Source organism: Culex quinquefasciatus, chromosome 2, assembly GCF_015732765.1.
Source record: "Culex quinquefasciatus strain JHB chromosome 2, VPISU_Cqui_1.0_pri_paternal, whole genome shotgun sequence".
Classification (NCBI taxonomy): domain Eukaryota; kingdom Metazoa; phylum Arthropoda; class Insecta; order Diptera; family Culicidae; genus Culex; species Culex quinquefasciatus.
Window position 1 is genome coordinate 40,314,948 of NC_051862.1, and position 18,279 is coordinate 40,333,226.

The following is an 18,279-nucleotide window of genomic DNA, read 5'->3' on the forward strand; positions in this document are numbered from 1 at the left end:
CTACGAATAGACCGACTAAATTGGGACTAAATTTGGGAGTCAGATTTTCTTTTTTTCACAGACTAAATCGGTAAAAAATCGGTTGTTTTTATAGCCGATTCCGTCGGCCGATTTCGACAACCGATTTTCCACCAGACGCTTATGTAAAGATTACACAGAAGTCTGTTGCCCGGTCGGCCGATTCGTTGGCCAACGAATCGGCCGAAACCACCCGATTAGACCCGACTAAGTTATGCGAATAGTCGGATTTTTTTTACGGGGAAACGATGCTGTCTGTCAAACACAAGTAAACAAACAGTGCAGAAATCAATCTAGCCGTCGTTCACTTTCGCAAATCTCGATTTCCGGCCCAAAAATGCTTCCCGAGGCTCTGTTGAAGCGCCTAGCCCAACGAGGAATCATCCAGCCAGGCGCTCCACCAGTCACGCCGGCACCGGATCAGGACCGTCCGACGCAGCGACCTTCGCCACCCCCATCGCGGCAGCAGCAACAACACTCGGACTCTTCGTCGGAATCCGGTGGCCCAGACGAGGGCGACGACGACGACGAGGAGGACATTGACGGTGAGGAAGCGGTTCGCGATGCGGACAACAATGAGGAAATTATCGCCGAGGATTACGATGAGTACGATCAGGTCAATCCGGACAGTTTTGAGTATCCGGTGGCGAAGAAACCGAAAGCCACTCCGGCGATGGATTGGTCGGAGAAGATGAAGCAGAAGATGGTCAAGCGGTATGGGTTCCAGTCGGTGGATGGTTGCCAGAACAAGTACAACATTTACCATCACTGTACGATGTACTGCGTTCAGAGGTACGGCGAGGTGGAGTTTGAAATCGAAAAGGAGTACGAGAAGCGGGTTAAACGATTGCTAGAACGTTACCCACTTCCGCGGCACTGGCGCAAGGAGTTTGACATTGGTTGCAAGGCGTTCTACTTTTACAACAAGGAAACGCGCATCGTTTCGTGGCTGCCTCCGACGCATCCGGACGCCAAGATGACCAAAAGCGCCAAAGTTCTGCGAAAGGAGCTGATGGAAAAGACCAGGAGTCAGGAACAGGCCAACGAGGCCACGCCGAAAGCGGTCATCGTGGAGAGCTACCCGCCGATTCCGAAACCACCATCGGCGATGACTGCCGGCGCCGGTTCCGTTGGTCCCATTGGCGAAAGCCTTAAACCTCCGGTGGTGAATCCTCCGAAGCGACCGCACGTGAAACCGCCCATGCGGGATGACGACAAGCGACCGCGGCTGCCGGAACGGAACCGAGATAGGGACCGCAATCAGGACAGGAACAACCGGGACCGTCGGGATCAAGGCCGTCGTGACGATCGCCGAGATGACCGACGAGATCGGGGACCACGGTGCCGGGCCAAGGAAGGTGCCCTGGATCCGATGGATCCCGCCGCGTACTCGGATATCCCGCGGGGAACCTGGTCCAGTGGGCTGGAGGTGGCGTCCGGCGATTCGAAGAAGGCGGACAAGCAGGAGAAGAAGGAGGAAAAGCGGAAGCCGGCGGGACCGTCGAAGGACGACGACAGTGGCGACGAGCACGAGGTGCTGAAGGTGTCCGCGATCAATGAGTTTACCCAGGAGGACGATAAGGATGAGTGAATTGAATACATTTAGGAATAAAGACAACAAAAAATGACAATATTTTTTTATTTCTGCCTGCCGATTTAATATTTAACATTCCAAATAAATTGATAAAAAGGATAGAAATTTTATGATTCATTCACCGAGTTGCATATTATATATAATATACGTTGAGTGCTGAAAAAATATAAATTTGCAATGAATTGCAATCTATAATTCTTGCTATTCTAAAAAACAATCTTCAAGTCAATTTCTAGTCAATTAATCGTTAAAATCGCAATTCGAATTTAGTCAATTCACCGTTAAAATCAACACAATATTCAAAAGTATGACTTTTCGATACAAGTGCAAAAAAGTTCAACTTTTCAGCACCCATTACAGTGATGAAAAGTATTAATTTTCGATTTTGTCATTCTTAGAAGAGAAAAGTAGGCCGTTTCGTAATTTCAGAACGACATGGAAAGTAAAGTAGTTTCACGATGGAATTTAAAAAAAATGACAGGTGCTAATTTTATATCAAATTTTTGCATTTGGTTCAAATTTCAGGATTTTTCTAAAGGATGTTATTTAATTTATCAGTTTTCTTTAATATACTTTCGAAGAAATTTGTGTTAGTAAAAATCATGGAATTTTCGGCATTAATGCAGGAATATTTCAGCGAGCATATACGATTCATATATAGAACATTTTATTACAGTTTTTTTTTAATTTTGTTTATATACCATGGCGACATTCAAGAACTTTAGGAATTCTCATAATTTATTTAATTTATCCTATCATCAGTTTTCAATTTGTGTCATAATTTTAAGTTCCATCCTTTGTTTCCGTTCCAAAAAATGTTTAATAAATTTCCCTAAATTTTTGTTTTTTTTTGTCGTTTCTTAAACTTTTTTTTTCTTTTTGCTTTAGTTTAACGAAATTCTACCTAAACAGCATTCGATTATGAAAAAGTCTACAAAAATGAGCACATTGGTTTTCTGATTCGCGGCAAAACGAAGTTGAGAAAAATAACGGGGTATGACAAACTTATTCGGTCAAACGCACAAATCCGGTTCTCACCCAACAGCGACGGTAAAATATGAAATAGTATGATGAAAACTCAACTCTCCCTACATTATGAATCTAATCTCTAGCATGTTTGCTTACAAGCTAATCCGCTCTCAAATTCTATTGCAACCGATTACAGTAATAGTACTTTTAAACAGGGTGTCCAAATAAATTATCAGGCTTACAGCGGCTACGGGGATTTCTAATCAATTTAAGAGTAAGGGTTTTAAAAAAGGTCAACATCATGTTTTTTTAGACTAACCAGATCACATTGAAGTTTACTTTTTGTTCTGTAACATTAACTTAAAACGAAAAAATAATAGTTTTTTTTTAATTTAATTATTTCTTTTCGTCTAACAAGTTTCGTACAGTTCCGGAAGCACCGTTTCCAATTTTCGTTCTTTCACGGTAATAACAGGATAAACGGGGTTTTAAGGAAATTAAATTTCAGCCCATTTTTTTTTCTCTAATTATTATCCAAATCAAACTTATACTAGTCTAGTACGAAGCAACAAAAAATAAATTTCACTCTTGAATTGAACGATTTCGGTTTTCTTAAGGTCAAACCAGGTTTGAACCGTTCGTAAACTAATTAGGAGTATTGTTTTTTTAGTGTAATGATTTAAAAAATAAAACAAACACATTTAGAAAATAAAAGTGTGTAATAACATAAGCGAGATTTGATTCTTTCGTTTTCATTCCATGGGTTTCAAAAAAAGAGCACCACAAGCGCAGCCCGGTTCTGAACGCGAACTTTGCTTCGAAACAAAATTATCCACTATCTATCTATGTTTTTTTTATGCTAGAAGCAATTATTGCAAGCGAGCCGTATGGTAGAAAAAATAATATATCAACTATCATTACAAATATATATTAGTACTTTTGTATGCGTAAAGACAAAAAAACGGGATAACAAAAAAAGGAAAACAGAATGAAATCATCATTTTTGTCTAGTTATTTCTTACTATCTACTAGGTATCTTTTAGATTTAAATTTTGTTGCTATCCTGATTTTGTGTGTTTTACTTTCACTTGTTTCTTTTGTTAAATAGAAGCATCCCTATTTTTGTTGCCTAGATGTATTTTTTTGCTACTACAAGTTTGTAGTACATGCTTAACATTTGTATTCTGCTTGATTTTGTTTTTCTATGTGAGAAGAGGAAATTTTGGATGAGATTATTTTCTGTGTTTGTGTTGTCAGGTTTTTGTTTTGCTTTGTTTGAGTCTTACGATAAATTCATCTAACTTTCTTTTTTGTTCTTATTCCCGGTCAAACGATGCGGTAGTAGTACGATTAAGCCAAGCCAAGCCGGTTGGTCGCCATAATACGCTTAAGTTGTTGTATTGTGCTGAGAATGTAATACCTAAAAAGGGTTTTTTAGATAGTTATAATTTTTTAGTTACGATTGGACTACTAGAATAATCAATTAGTTTGTTTTGTCAAAATAGCACCCCATCGATGCCATAAACTTTTCAGCACTCAAAAGACACAGCACTCTTGTTTTGGGGGGAGGATGTTTATAGTTCCAGAAAGACAACGACTTGAGGAGCCATTGCACTACCGCAACAAGCAAACAAACTCGCACTTTTTCGTGTTTGACAGTTTGCCAAACTCGCAAACAAGGCAAAATACACGTAAACAAACAAAGCAGACAAACTGTCAAAAAGTGCGAGCCCCTAAACTTCTAAAGTGATTTAGATTTTTTTTTAATCTAAGATGGCGGTCAAAAACCAGTAAACCGTGCAAATTTGACTAAAATAGGATCGCAGAACTCGAATTTGATGTTAAAAGTAAGAATAAACAGAAAACTTTTTTGTGTGATTTGATTATCCGAAGTCTCATACAAACCATCGGATAATCGAACTTTTGATAATCTAAACTTTGGATAATCGAGTCTGGACTGTATTAAAATTTGTCTTGATATAAGTCGCAGAACTCGGATTTAATGTTTAAAGCAAGTGAAAAAATGTGGAAAAAAAATTCAGACAATATTTTATTTTTTCGATTTTTTTTATGTTTTTGAAACCTCCGTGAGTCAGGTGTATTCAAATACACCAAAAAACGAATTCGGTTATCCGAAGTCTCAAAGCACAACTCGCCCTTAATATGACCTCAAGAATAAACACTTTAAAATGAATTCGGAAATGTTATATCCAAGATGGCGGCCAAAATGGCTAAATATTGAGAAAATGCATTTGGTCACAAATTTTAATAAAATAATGGGATCGCAGAACTCAAATGTAATGTTGAAAACTTTCGGATATTCCGAATCTGAACTGTGCTTGAAAGACAAATTTATTGAAAGAAATAAAAAATATTTTTTTACGAACAATGTCAAAAAAAATTCAAATCTCGGTTGAGTTTTCAAATAGCCGTAAGAGCCACCGTGACCTCTGACACTAATTTTCGTTTTTCTCCAAAATGAAACAAAATTTCATGTATTTTTAGTTTGAAGCACTTGAAGGACGTGTAAATGAACAATCTCAAACATTTTTGATATTGGTTTTTCGTAAGTAGGTCGAATACCGATGGAAAAAGGACTTTGTTTGCCAATGGCTCTTACGGCCTTTTGAAAACTAATCCGAGAAATGTTCTGATTTCTGGATTAATGCCCAAAATTGACTCATTCGTCGTCGATCCAATCGCTTGAATCGTCAGCGCGCAACCAATCATGAGCAATTCCACGATCCAAATAGTTCATTGTGTTTGTTTGGCAGCGAGTTTTTTTTTTTTTAAATTTCAAACTTTCAGTTCAACAACAACTACAGTTTTCAACCCTGAATACTCATGCTTCAAATATAAGTGACTTTTTCTCCGTCCTGATATTTACTGTCAGCGCCGGAGATTGCCGACCACGTTTTTGTATGTACACAGTCCCGTTGAGAGGGTGACGAGCGGGAAAATTTGGTCGAGACTCCCTCCCGGGAAATTTTAAACTTATAAATATCGAAGCAAAATCACATAAACTAATCAGAAAATTATTTGGAAAATTATAAATTGTTTTGAACATTGGATTTAGGGAAAAAAAACCCGCCAATTGTGAACATTCGGGTTTTCCTAATAACTGTAGATATTTCTTCAATAAATATTTACAGTTGACCGTAAAAAGGAAAAAAAGAGTTTAAATTGTTGTTTGAGTCGTTATTTATCATATTGTAAAAATCCCGGTACTGGGAAATTATATAAAAGCTTAAGAAACAATCTTGTATTTGAAGATTTAGAAAAAAAAATCATAAAGTAGATATTAGAGTGTAACAAAAATGTCTTTTTGGCGGGCATTCAGAAGCTGGTTCCGGTGGGCTTACTGAGCCCAAATCCAAAATATTAGTTTGATTAGATTTAACAGGAGCTGCCGCTCCGCCCTTTAATTTTAAATAAGATTTAACCCGTTAAATAAAAATTAAAAAATGTCTATTTTGCAGGATGCGCAAGGATCTGACCTACACGCCAGTGTTGTTTTTGGTAAACGCATTACTGTTCAAAATGCCTAAAAAATAGACATTTTTGAACAAATTTTTTTTACGGGTTGAATCCAATTTAAAATTAAAGGGCGGAGCGCCAGCTCCTGTTACGCCCAATCAAGCTCATATTTTGGATTTGAGCTACCGGAACCAGTCCCTGAATGCCCTCCAAAAAGACATTTTTGTTACATCCTAGTAGATATAGTTCCTCTAAATAATGAGGATACTTCAATTAACGTTTCATAGAATACAATTGGCATAGTCAAAAAAATAACTCCCGGGTCCCGGGAATTCCCGGGAAATGGCCAAATTCAACTCTCGATTCCCGGGAAATGGCCAAATTTAACTCTCGATTCCCGGGAAATTGAAAATCTCGAGAATCGTCACCCTCTTGTCCCGTTTGACATGCTACCTTTCTCTCTCGTTCCCATTTTCACAACCATCCCCTTTCAACGGTGTTTAACCACAAAAGCCGCCACAAAATCATTTTTCCAGCGCCGTTCAACGAAACGTAATGCGTGGTAAGTTCCAAATTTCCCTCTCGCGTTCTTTCATTGCGGTTTTCCGAGAGAAAGAAAGGTTCAGCGGTAAGAGCGCGTATTCAACGAAAAGGAGAGGAGTGATGAAAAGAGAATGCTGGGAAAAACGAGGGTCACTCTGATATTTTTGTGCCGGAATCATCAAATAAAAGGGCTTGTTGCCCATTTGAAATTTTCAGTAAATGATTTTTCAGACTATGGTATTCTGCTTACGTTCGTCCAAATTTCGATCACCTTCGTCATGACTGCATTCGAGTGATTGCTGTCATTACCCAGCAACACATGAGCAAGAACGAGATAGCTTGTGGGAGAAAGGATGAGCGAGAGCATGTGTCTTAGGGACCTACATAGGGAAATGAAATGTTCTGGGAGAAATTCTAAACACCCAAAGTCATTCAAATTTAAGGTTGAAAAACTTATAGTATTTTTTTGGTGCTGGCACGTTTCTTTTACCGAACTAGCACAAACTTATCAACAACTATCATTTTCATAAAAACAACAGTTTTACAATGTTTGTAAATGTTGTTAATCTCATTTTTCTGCCCAAAATTATTTTAAATTGATTCTGACCTTGTTCTTGCATGGTCTTGTTGCTCGATTGGAACCCCGATTTGACAGTTCGATTGGAACCCTGAGAGTAACATTTCGCCTCTCCATATAGGCTCTCTAATGTGTCTTCGTGTCCGGCAGGCTGCTGGTTGAGTGCAGAGCTTGGTTTCGTTCGTTTCAACTTCGTGTACGTTCACCGATGACGCGCTTGCCTCTTCCGAATTTTGAGTGATGTTCTTCATCGCAAAAATTACAGATTTGATCAAATCGAGTTCTGCAAAGTTCTAAGGTTTTCCAGACATCTCTACCAGCGCGTTGAAATTACCGTTCAAACTTTTTGTGGGGGTTCCGAGTTGGAATGTTAAGTTTAGCAAGTTTAAAAATGGTCAACAAAAATCAGTACTCACCATGTGCATCACCAGGATCTCCTTCGTCTTGAACGAAATCGGGCACAGCTTACACTTGAACGGCTTGTCGTTGTCGTGTTCCGCGTAAATGTGAGCCTAAAATTATGTTTTTTAAAGTTAATACAATTTAATACAGGAGTTTAGCCGGCATCACCTTCAAATTATTCAGATGCACAAACGTCTTCACGCAGCTATCGCACTTGTAGATCTTCGGCCCGGTCGAAATCGCCTCACTCTCCTCAATCTGCTGCAGCAGCTGCCGATGCAGCGAGTTCTTGTCGATCCCGTTCGTGATGACCGTCGCTGCGGCGGCGGATGCCGTATTTTTTACAACAACCGAAGGTGGAGTAGCGATTGTCGTCGTCGGTACCACACTGCTCGGGCTGCTGTTGAGGGTGGTTTTGGGCTGCTTCCGACTGATTGGTTCCTCCTCGAGGCACGCGAGGTCCTGCTCGGGTCGCTTTTCTGCCACGGGGGTATCGGGGAGGGTGGGGGAGGGTTTTTGGATCTTGGTTTCGTCGATCATGACCTCGAAGTCGCAGCTGTCCGATACGGAGGAGCGCGTGCTGATGGAGGTCGCGGTGCGACTTGGGGTGGGTTGCGGGGAGGTGGGTGGTTCTTGCGTGGGGGGTTGATCGGAGACTTGGGCGATGACCGTGGTTGGGGGGTTGGAGCCGTTGACGGTGACGTGGTGGGTGTTTCGATGGGATTTAAAGTCCAGGTAGGAGGTGAACGTTTCGCTGCACCGGTCGCACTTGTAGACGCCGTTTTCCGAGTGCATTTCGATGACGTGGTTTTCGAGCCGGGTTGGGAGGAGTACGTTCGAAAGCAGATGTCGCACTCGTAGCGTTGGGAGGAGTGGGCTTTGAGGAAGTGTTGTTGGCATTTGCGCTGCTTGGTGAAGGTTTTGGAGCACTTGCCGCAGCGATAGAGGACCTTGGCGTGGTTCTTCATGTGCCGTTCGTAGTTGTACTCGTACTTGAAGCTGGTTTTGCAGTGTTTGCACACGTACGGCCGATCGTGGACGCCTCGCGGGGTGATGATCGTCCCGACCGAGCCGCCCTCGTCCATGTAGACTTCCTCTTCTGGGAGGTGCTCGATCGTGGTGCACTCGATCTCGGTTTGATTGTCGTACCCTTGGGGAACGTAATTCGCCGCGTTCACGTAGCCCTCGGTCGTCGTGTGGATCGCGTACGTGTCCGTTCCGTCGGTGTAGTAAATTTCGTGACCTTCCGCCGCCTGGATCGTGGTGGTGCCACCCTCGGCTTCGCTGTACCCGGCGATGTGAATCTGCTGCTGCTGGGACGAGTTCGAAACGGTGCGTACATCGTCGCCGGGGGTTGCTTCCACGTACTCCGTCGACACGGTTCCGTCCGCGTACTGAATCGTTTGCTGTTCCACAACCTGCTGCTGCTGCTGCTGCTGTTGAGCTTCGTCGTCTTCCGTCTCCTCCTGGTACTCTTCAACCTCGGCCGACTCGTCGATCGCCAGCGTAATGTCGTCTCCGTCGTCGATGTACTCCTCACCCTTGGCGGACTCTTGCTGTTCAACCTGTTGCTGTTCCTGGGCCAGCGATTGCTGATGAAGCTGCTCGCGATGGTAGTCCTCGGCCGCCTTAATCTCGTAGTACTTGATCTTGAGGATTTCGTCGTTTTCGATGCACTGCCGCCGAAAGTGGTAGTACTCTTCCAGCTTGCTCCGACAGCCGATGCAGACCGACGAGGGGAAATCCGTCGCGTATTGTACCTACAAAAAAGAAAAAGATTGTTCAAAACCGCCTTACACACTTCAACTCAACACCGCTTCCAACCTGTATCGTGGTCAGCTCCGCAATCCTCTGCAGCAGCGCCTCGTCCGGCGTGTCCTTGGTGTAGAACACCGGCTGGAGTCGCGTGCTGGCGGTTCCCTCGGCCAAACACAGCCGGCACATGTTCATGTTGAGGCCAACCCGTACGGTGACGGTCGTTCCCGGCGGTGGCGCAATCGTCGCGACATTACTACTCGCAGCAGCAGCCGTCGTCGTCGTCGTCTTGTGATGGTGATGACCGCCCCTTCGGTTGGTGTGGTGCTGTCCAGCAGCAATACTAATACCGCGCACTCCGCTGCTGCTGTTTGGAAACGAAAACAAAAACAAGCCAACATGATGATAAGCGAGTGTGTGCGAGAGAGAGAGAATGGGGATATTTGCGCGGTTTTCCGAGGTTCCACCAAGACAACTCTTTCGCGCTGACCAAACATATATCACTCTGAATGAAGTGGTGTTGGGATATTTACGCTGCTGATGGCAAAAATAAGCCAGAATCAGCCTCGGACGACAACACTCTCATTTTGTGCCGTAGTGTAAGTCAGCGATTCCTGAACCCTACACACGCGAGTTATACACAAGTACGAGAAATTGAAGCTTGCGCAACGGCCCGCGATAGCGTGCGTGTGTGGTGTAGTTCGGTATTATAACTGTAGCAACACTCTTTGCTATACACCAGAAGGTAGCACAGCAGTGATGCCGTGGAAAAAATGGACGGGGAATATTCGAGATCGATAGGTTGAAATTTGGTAGATTTGTCTGAAAAAACGACTGCGATCGTTATTAGATGACTCAAAATCCCAACAAAAACTCTTTTAAATACATCTAAAGTATCAAAACAAGGCACGATTGAAAATTTCGAACTGAAATTTATATCAGGTTGAACTACCAAATCGACTCTACTTTTATTCAAGGGTCAAAAGCTTTCCCTAATGACTTTAACTAAATCTTCAAAAAAGAAACCAACAAATTCAAGACCCACCTCCAAATTCAGCTCAAATCGTGCAACATTGTTGGCATTTCTGGCACCACTTGCCCGCAAACTCCGGCGCCGTGTTCGCTGAAAAAAAAATCTGAATTCGCGCGGAGGTTTACGGTGGTGATGGTGATAGCTGTTCGTGGGTTTATTCACAAGCACAAACGCTGCTGCATAAATACTATCACTTTGAACGGGTGGTCGGTCATCCGTCCGTCCTACATCACGTAAACCGAGGGTGGATGGTGCTCTGTTGGGTTTTTAGTTATTTATAGTTAAATTAAAAAAAAAAATGGTAAAGACACTATAAGAACTCTAACTCTTTCGAAAAAGGTAACCCACAGCACATAAGGGAAATTCCCGTATCTTTGGGAGGTTAACACTCTATAGTCGATTGCGGGCAGCGGGGTCACGCGGTTGCTTGGCAAGATCGATCCTGTTTTCTACGCTCTTTTTTAAAGTTATTAAAGTAAATTATTTTCCTCGAGCAGCAAAATCCTTTTTTACTTTTCTCACTGAAGAAAGGCTATAAAATCAGTCGAAAAATGAACTTCTTAATTCGACCTCCTAGACCCACCTTAACGTTTACATATCTGGAGTTTTTTTTTAAAGGACCAATAAACCAAATTTTCAGTTTTTGCTTTTTGGGTGTTTTTTAATACCCCTGACTCAAGGCGGTTTCAAAAACACCCAAAAAGCAAAAACTAGAAATTTGGTTTATTGGACCTTTTCAAAAAAAAAAACTCCAGATATCCTCTCTGAATGTGTGTGTTTGGATGTGGATGTGTGCACCGGAAAATTCTCACATCTCGGCACTGGCTGATCCGCTTTTTGATGTTTTGGACTCAGTCGATCCGGCTTGGGGTCCCATAAGACCCTATTGAATATTATGAAGTTTAGTAAACTGCCGTTCTACGCATAATTGTCCCATGTTCAAAAAAGTGCAACTGAGAAAAACGCGATTGAAATTTTTCGACCGATTTCTGTGTTTCTACGCATAATTGTCCCGTGGGTTCCTATTCACCCTATGTGTCCCTTATCGCCCCAGTTAGCAGTTTATCACCCTTATTTGTGATCCTCTTGCTATACAACAGGTAAACAAGGCATAATGCTTCATAAAACTAATGATTTCGTGTAAGAAAATACTTGGTGGGACAATTATGCGTAGAAGTTTAACGATGGGACAAACAGACTTGGTGTTGTTTCAATGAGTTTCCGAACAAAGTACCAGATTTTATGTGTTTTTCTTAAAGTACACATCAGACTAAACTTAAAAATGGCATAAAGTCAAAATCGTCAAAAACTGACATGGGACAATTATGCGTAGAACGGCAGTAAAGTTCTTCAAAAATTATGCTTAAAAACCATTATGAGGAAAATCCCGAAGATTGTAAAAAGGGTGGTTTTTTTTGCGGAGCGAGGTGGGACAGCTAGGATCAAGTCAGTCCAAGTCCGGTTGTGTCAAGGAAAGGTAATGAATGTGTTAGCCTGTGAAGTGCCACTTACACCCCATGGGGAGCGGGGAAAAAGGACATGATTGGGCAGGTTATAATGAGATTGTGTATGTGAGAGTGTGTATTGTTGTAAATATTTTAATTTCATATTTCGTTCTCTATCGCCGCTCCCCACAGTGTCATAAAAACACCGTCTGCAAGAGCTCCCCAAAACTAGTTTTGAAGGTTCTAACTGTTAAAAGTAAAACTGTTATAACTCCGAAAACCAAGTAGCACGTGCAAACGGAGTACATTTTTCATACGCTAACGGACTTTTACTGATTGACAACATGACTGTTCCGACAAAGCAATAAACGCAAAATTAATTTTAAGGGAAAATGCCAACAAAACTTTTTTTAAATGGAAATTACTGTATATATTATAACCTGTAAAGTTAATAATAGTTTAGAAAAATATAAAGAGTCGACTCTCTGGTTGTCAATAACTAAGGGACCAATGAGACAGATAAAATAAGAATCCAAAATCCGATTCTATTAGAAAATCTAAGCAAAGCATGATTGTCATTTTGAAATCAAATCAACAAAAATAAAGTTAAAATAAAATCAAAAGGACCGTCAAAATAGAGAAAAGTTGGGATAAAGAGAAATGGAAAAAAAAGAAAGCATCGAAATATGAAATTTGAAGAACTAAATAAATCTTCTACAGAAAAGGAGGAATACATAGAGAGATTCCCTTGTGGAACACCAATCAGTGAGGTACTCCTGGATATTAGCTCCTGAAAAGTGCTTAAAAAGTGCAAAAATGCCTCACGGCAAGAAAAAGAGGCGGTCCTCACCAGCAGGATCGGCAGATTTGAAGAAGCTAAAGAATGCCGAAGCGCTACCTGCAAAGCCAGGCAGTTTGAGCAAGGACGCTCAAAATTCGTCTGGAAACCAGTTCGCTACCCTCCCTGTGGACGTGAGCGAGAAGGAAGAATTTGAACGACGGGAAAAGTTGCCACCCATTTTTGTGAAAACATCGTCATCGGACTCGGTGCGAAAGTGGCTGACCGGGTTTATCAAATCTGGTGCTTTACGAGCTTCCATTCGCTTGTGTGCTGATGGACTCAAAATTCTGCTACCTACCAGAAAGGATTACAACTACGTTCGGGATTTCCTGAACAACACAAAGATTGAATACTACAGCCATGACGATCCAGGTAAACGCCCCATGAAACAGGTCCTCCGAGGTCTGTACGACATGGATGTGAGTGTGCTGAAAGAAGAGCTCAAAACTCTTAAGTTGAACGTGATCGAAGTCTTCAAGATGACGAGACACAACAAGGACATCAAGTATCGTGATCAACTGTACCTGGTTCATCTCGAGAAAGGATCGACAACGCCGTCTGAGCTGAAAGCAGTTCGGGCAATTTTCAACATCATCGTGACTTGGGAACGTTATCGTTCAGTGCACCGTGACGTGACACAGTGTTCGAATTGCTTGGAGTTTGGACATGGTGGAAGGAACTGTTTCATCAAGAGTCGTTGTGCAACCTGCGGAGGTGAGCACAAAACTCAAGCTTGCGAAACAATCAACGAGAACATCGAAGCTAAATGCTTCAATTGCGGCGGCGACCATTCTACCAAGAATCGAAGCTGCCCAAAACGTGCCGAGTTTGTAAAAATTCGTCAGCAAGCGACGACGAGGCACCAACCAAATCGTCGCAAAACACCACCAGCATACACGGACGTGGATTTTCCTGCTTTGGCGTCACCAGGAGCAGGAGCTGTTCGAGTGGTTCCAAATCTGCAGCCATTGCCGTTGAATCAGCGGCAAAGAGTTGCAGAGCATACAACACCTCCTGGCTTCAGTCAGCAACCGAGGGAAAACCAACCAACATCAACGGATGAAGGCAGTAGTGACCTGTTTTCACCACAAGAACTTTTGAACATTTTCATCGAGATGACAACAACACTGCGTGGTTGCAAAACTCGCCAGGAACAAGTAAGAACGCTTGGAGCATTCATCTTAAAATACAGTTCGTAGTTTACTCGTTCTAGTGATTTTGAATATTTCAATGAATTTTTTTTTTTTAGTTTTAAGTTAGGATTAGTTGTTAAAGTGATTTTTTTTTCTTTTTTACCTAAATGTATTCGATTCAATGCAATAATGTAAAACTATTTGAAGTAAATAAAATAAATGTAATCAGTTAATAATAAAACGAAAAATACAACAAAGATGAAGAGCATTAGGCCATACCACTTAGCATGTAAAACAAATGTAATTATTATAAGAATATTCAATAAAGACATATTTAATTTCAAAATTTCACATAGAGAGATTGACAACCAGTGAGCCGACTATAAATAATAAAGACAACTAAAGTCACATACCTGATGATGGGAAATACCTTGGGTAGTACCCATCTTACCACTCACTGGAAAAGGCACTTTTTCCGGGATCTGCAATTGTTTGATGGCCTACATGCCTTGGCGATCCCCAAGTTGAAGTTTCAATCGCTTACAGCCGCATCCGGAACATCACGCAGACGAGTAAAAGCACTTTCCATCATGTGGTGATCTGGTCCGCGTGAGCGCTTTTCTTCAAAGAGGTCGTTTTGTTCTTAAGAGAACATCTTTGTAAGCGTTTTTTTTCTTAACTTATTTTTATTAGGTCCTTTTAGGTGCTGTGACCAAGTTGGGACCGAGGATCAGTAAAACAATATATAATAACAAAAAAAAAAACTCCTTAAATTCCATACTTGGAGATCATGTAACTGACGAGGGTTACTTGGTCCAAGCGGGTCTTGCAGGTCTTGAACCTGCCGATGTACTCGGAGAAAATCCCCCACAGCTCAGCCGAACTGTAGAGTACCTCCCCGGCTTCCTTCTCCGTGGCTCCACCGTCTCGGGGGCCACCTTGGCTGCTTCCTGCGGGACGAGGGCGATCCTTGGATTTTCCGTCCGGAACTGCGCCCGGCAGCGGAGGGAACTCCGCCGGCGTAAACGCCGGAACTGCTGGACTCTGCTTCTCCGCCTTCCTTGCCGGCGGTTTCGGTTTCGACGCCTGCTGGCACCTCCGGATGAAGTCCGCACGCTTAGGGCAGCTGCGGTCCGTGGCTTCTTGGGCTCCAGAGCAGTTGGCACACCGCTTCGGCTCGGCTTCTTGAACTTTGCACTCGTCCGTCTTGTGGGGACCCCCACAGTTGTTGCACCTGCCTTTCAGGTGACAGTTCCTGGTTCCATGACCCAGCTGCAAGCAGTTCCTGCACTGGGTCACGTTCGGCCGCTTGTTCCGGTAGGCCTCCCACCGGATGATAGTGCTTGCCACAACTTTCATTGCAGAGAGCTTCTTCAGAGTGGTGTATCCCTTGGGGAAGACCACAATGTACGGAGTTTCGTCCACGGTGGACTTTTCCTTCCGCTTGATGACATGTACCTCCAGCGCGTCCAGCTTGAGATCCCTCTTCAGAAGGTACTTGACCTCTTCCGGTTTCAGTTCATCAGGAAAACCACGAAGAACCACCCGATGATTTCGTTCGCTCCGCCGATCGTGGGTGTAGAATTCCACTTTCTTCTTCTTGAGTAGCTCTTGCAACTTGTCAAAATCTTTGACAGAGAAGCAGGTCACCTTGGTTCCAAATCGGGTTAGTTTGTAAATCGGTTTGAAACCTAATTTACAACTTTCCACTATCGCCACGAGCTTGTAAAAATCCGTAGTGTTCTTCACCACCAAAGGTGGTTGCTTTTGTTTACCTGCCGACTGGCCGGGTGGTGGAACCGCCGGGGCGTCCCCTCCTCCTGCTGGGCTGGCATTGTTGTTGTTTTTGTTATCCGCTAGCGGGCTGAACTTGTTGTTGTTGAGCAGGGTCTTCTCAACTTTTTCTCCTTCGATGCCGATTCCATTGACCTCGCTGGACTTCTTCCGCTTTCAATTCCCGCGGACGGGACGAAAATCTTCCTCCTCGGAGGATTCCTCCACCTCCATCTGTCAAAAACTTCCAAGCACGCGAGATGACAACACGAGCAAAACACGTCTTAACTTGTCGCTGGCTAGCGACTGAGTCCCCTTTTGTAAGCGTTGCCCATAGGATAGCTTACCGTTTTGAAGACTGCTGAGGATCCGGATCCCTTGCAGCCTGTTACTACAGTTAACTCATCCCTTTATCCTCCATCCGCCACCCGGAGGCACGCGCCGTAGGGCTGCCAAAGTCCTGACGACCCACACGACCTGGGAAAACCAATCTTATCGTCCCCAAGCGTAAAGACTTTAAGACTAGCTTTCATCACCAAAGCCCACGGCGATTGTAAAAAGGGTGGTTTTTGTAAGAAAACCCGTCATGTTATACATTTTCAGACAGGTATTTAAAAGACTTTTCCAACGAGTCGAGTATGAGCATGTAAGTGTTATTTATGCACTTTTTGGAGGCCAGATCTCAGATATTCTGATGAAAACTTTGTGCGGATTTATCAAGCGACCCATCGTTGAATGGGTCATTTAAAGATCTATCCAGTTAACCCAGAAGAATGAAGATCTGACAATCGTATCTAAAGTTATGAGCACTTTAGTGACATTTTTTTGAAACCGGGTCTCAGTGAATGTCGATATTATTGTATCAAGTCTCCATCTCTACTACTTGGGTTTTAATGACAAAGGGTAACCTCTACAAGGTTCCAGACTACGGAACTACGTGCTCCCATATGTTGGCAGCAAAGTTCAAAAACAGCCCCACCAACCTTATAATTCAATACAATTTTTCACTCAATCACACACATCCACAAACAGAGCTGCGGCCCCACCAAGAAGTGAGAGTAGCGCAGCAGCAAAATATCGAAGACGATGCAAAAAAAAAACCTTTCTCGGATTCGAACCTCGGATTCCTCCACTCTTTTCTCTTTCTACTGTTTCCTCCACCACACCACAGCAGGCTGCAGCAGCCTGTGTCATCCGTCCACCTTTTTTTTCGCGAACCCCCCCTCACCTCCCCCCTCCCAAATTCAACCCTGACTACGGGACAACGAACAGGACAATTCCCTCCCTTCATTCCCCTGTGCCGCGAGCACTTACCGGACCGTTTCGTCCTTGATGATACTGGTTTCCACCTCCATCGCCGTCGTGGTGACCTCCGGAACCGTCCCGCTCGGAACCGGGCACTGGCACCGTGCAAATGTCCAACTTTCGTAGCACTTTTTAGTCCGCTTTTCGACCTTTTTTAGTCCCTCCCCCCTCTTTCTCTTGTGTTCTCTTCCGCAGCACGACACGACACGACACGACACGGTTACACGACGACCGTACGCGGATTGTTCCGCGGACCCAATAAATTTGGCTGGCTGGTTAGCTCTGGCGCTGGTTGGTCAGGTCTGGTCTGGCCCCGCGAAACGAAAGAGATTCCCCCGACGACGGTCGAACTCTCTTCTTCTGCTGCTTCCTTCTTTCTGGTGCTGCTGTTGCGTTCGTTTTGCTTGAAATATACTACACAATCGCAGCAGGCCAGGCCACGGCAAAACACACCAACAAACCACGCTCGAAAGGTTAGTGTATCAATTTCTGGCTTTCGGACTGGTGTTTGTGCTTTGGTCGTAGTATGCGGTGGTCTGATTACAGCGATTCATCCTCCGATTGAGCTTAGCGCGGACACACACAGGTGCAGAAAACTGTGCCAACCAACACAAACCCCCCCGAGTCGAAGTTCCCCATTCACAATCACAACCGTGTTTATCACAGAGTAGGCGATTATTTCATTCGCGCACTCACACTTGTTTTGGGATTCGCACACCAGCTTCTCTCGGTTACGTGAAAGGAGTAGTAGGCGTAGCACACCACCAAAGTTGTGGGGTGGTAAAAGGGGGGCAAAATCGCACACTACTTCCCACTCAGCGCGTTCCGTTTGAATTCCGTTTAGAATTCCGCTTGAGCGAAAAAAGTTCGATTCGAATTCTAAACAGTGTTCGTTTTAGATTCTAAACCGCATTCCGTTTCAAACGCAACAACCGGTTCCGTTTGAGTTTTCGCCGCAAATCGGTTTAAGCGGAATTCAAACGGAATCGAAACGGAATGGTCGGGTTGGTTTTGACAGCTTCTTCTTCTTCTTCTTCTTTTCTTTCTGGTTTTCTTTTTTTGTTTTGGTTGAATTCAAATTAAATTGGAATTCAACCAGAAAGGTTAAATCAACTGTTATTTTTAATTTAAAAATCATTTTATTTATTTTCCATAAAATAAAACGCGTCCCAACCCGAGTCCCCTTACTTTTATTTGTTGTTTCTAGTTTAACAGAAAACTATCCCTCGAGGCGGTTTAAAACTTAATTCTTGGCGGCACCGGTCGACACTTCGGATCCCTTGCCATCAGCTTCTTCCGTGCAGCTTCTTTCTTTCGCTCTGGCCGCCACGTTGGGCTTCTTGTCGTGGTTCTCCAGCAGCAGGGCACCCAGCGAGCGATTCATGTTCAGGTCGATCAGCTTGACAGCGTCGAA

At 43.4% G+C, this 18,279-nt stretch overlaps 1 protein-coding gene and 1 pseudogene across 1 annotated transcript; one reads left to right on the plus strand and one right to left on the minus strand.

Moving 5' to 3' along the window:
* Positions 1 to 256: 256 nt before the first annotated feature.
* On the plus strand, positions 257 to 1,646 carry LOC6034675. Its single transcript, XM_038252477.1, has one exon. It carries the CDS (start codon positions 356 to 358, stop codon positions 1,607 to 1,609), a length of 1,254 nt encoding a protein of 417 aa, XP_038108405.1. The 5' UTR covers positions 257 to 355; the 3' UTR covers positions 1,610 to 1,646.
* Positions 1,647 to 2,257: 611 nt separating this feature from the next.
* On the minus strand, positions 2,258 to 17,364 carry LOC6034676 (annotated as a pseudogene).
* Between the last annotated feature and the right edge of the window lie 915 nt (positions 17,365 to 18,279).

Bases quoted from the DNA above. Each gene is read 5' to 3' on its own strand.
- LOC6034675 (XM_038252477.1), top strand. From the start codon at position 356: ATGCTTCCCGAGGCTCTGTTGAAGCGCCTAGCCCAACGAGGAATCATC.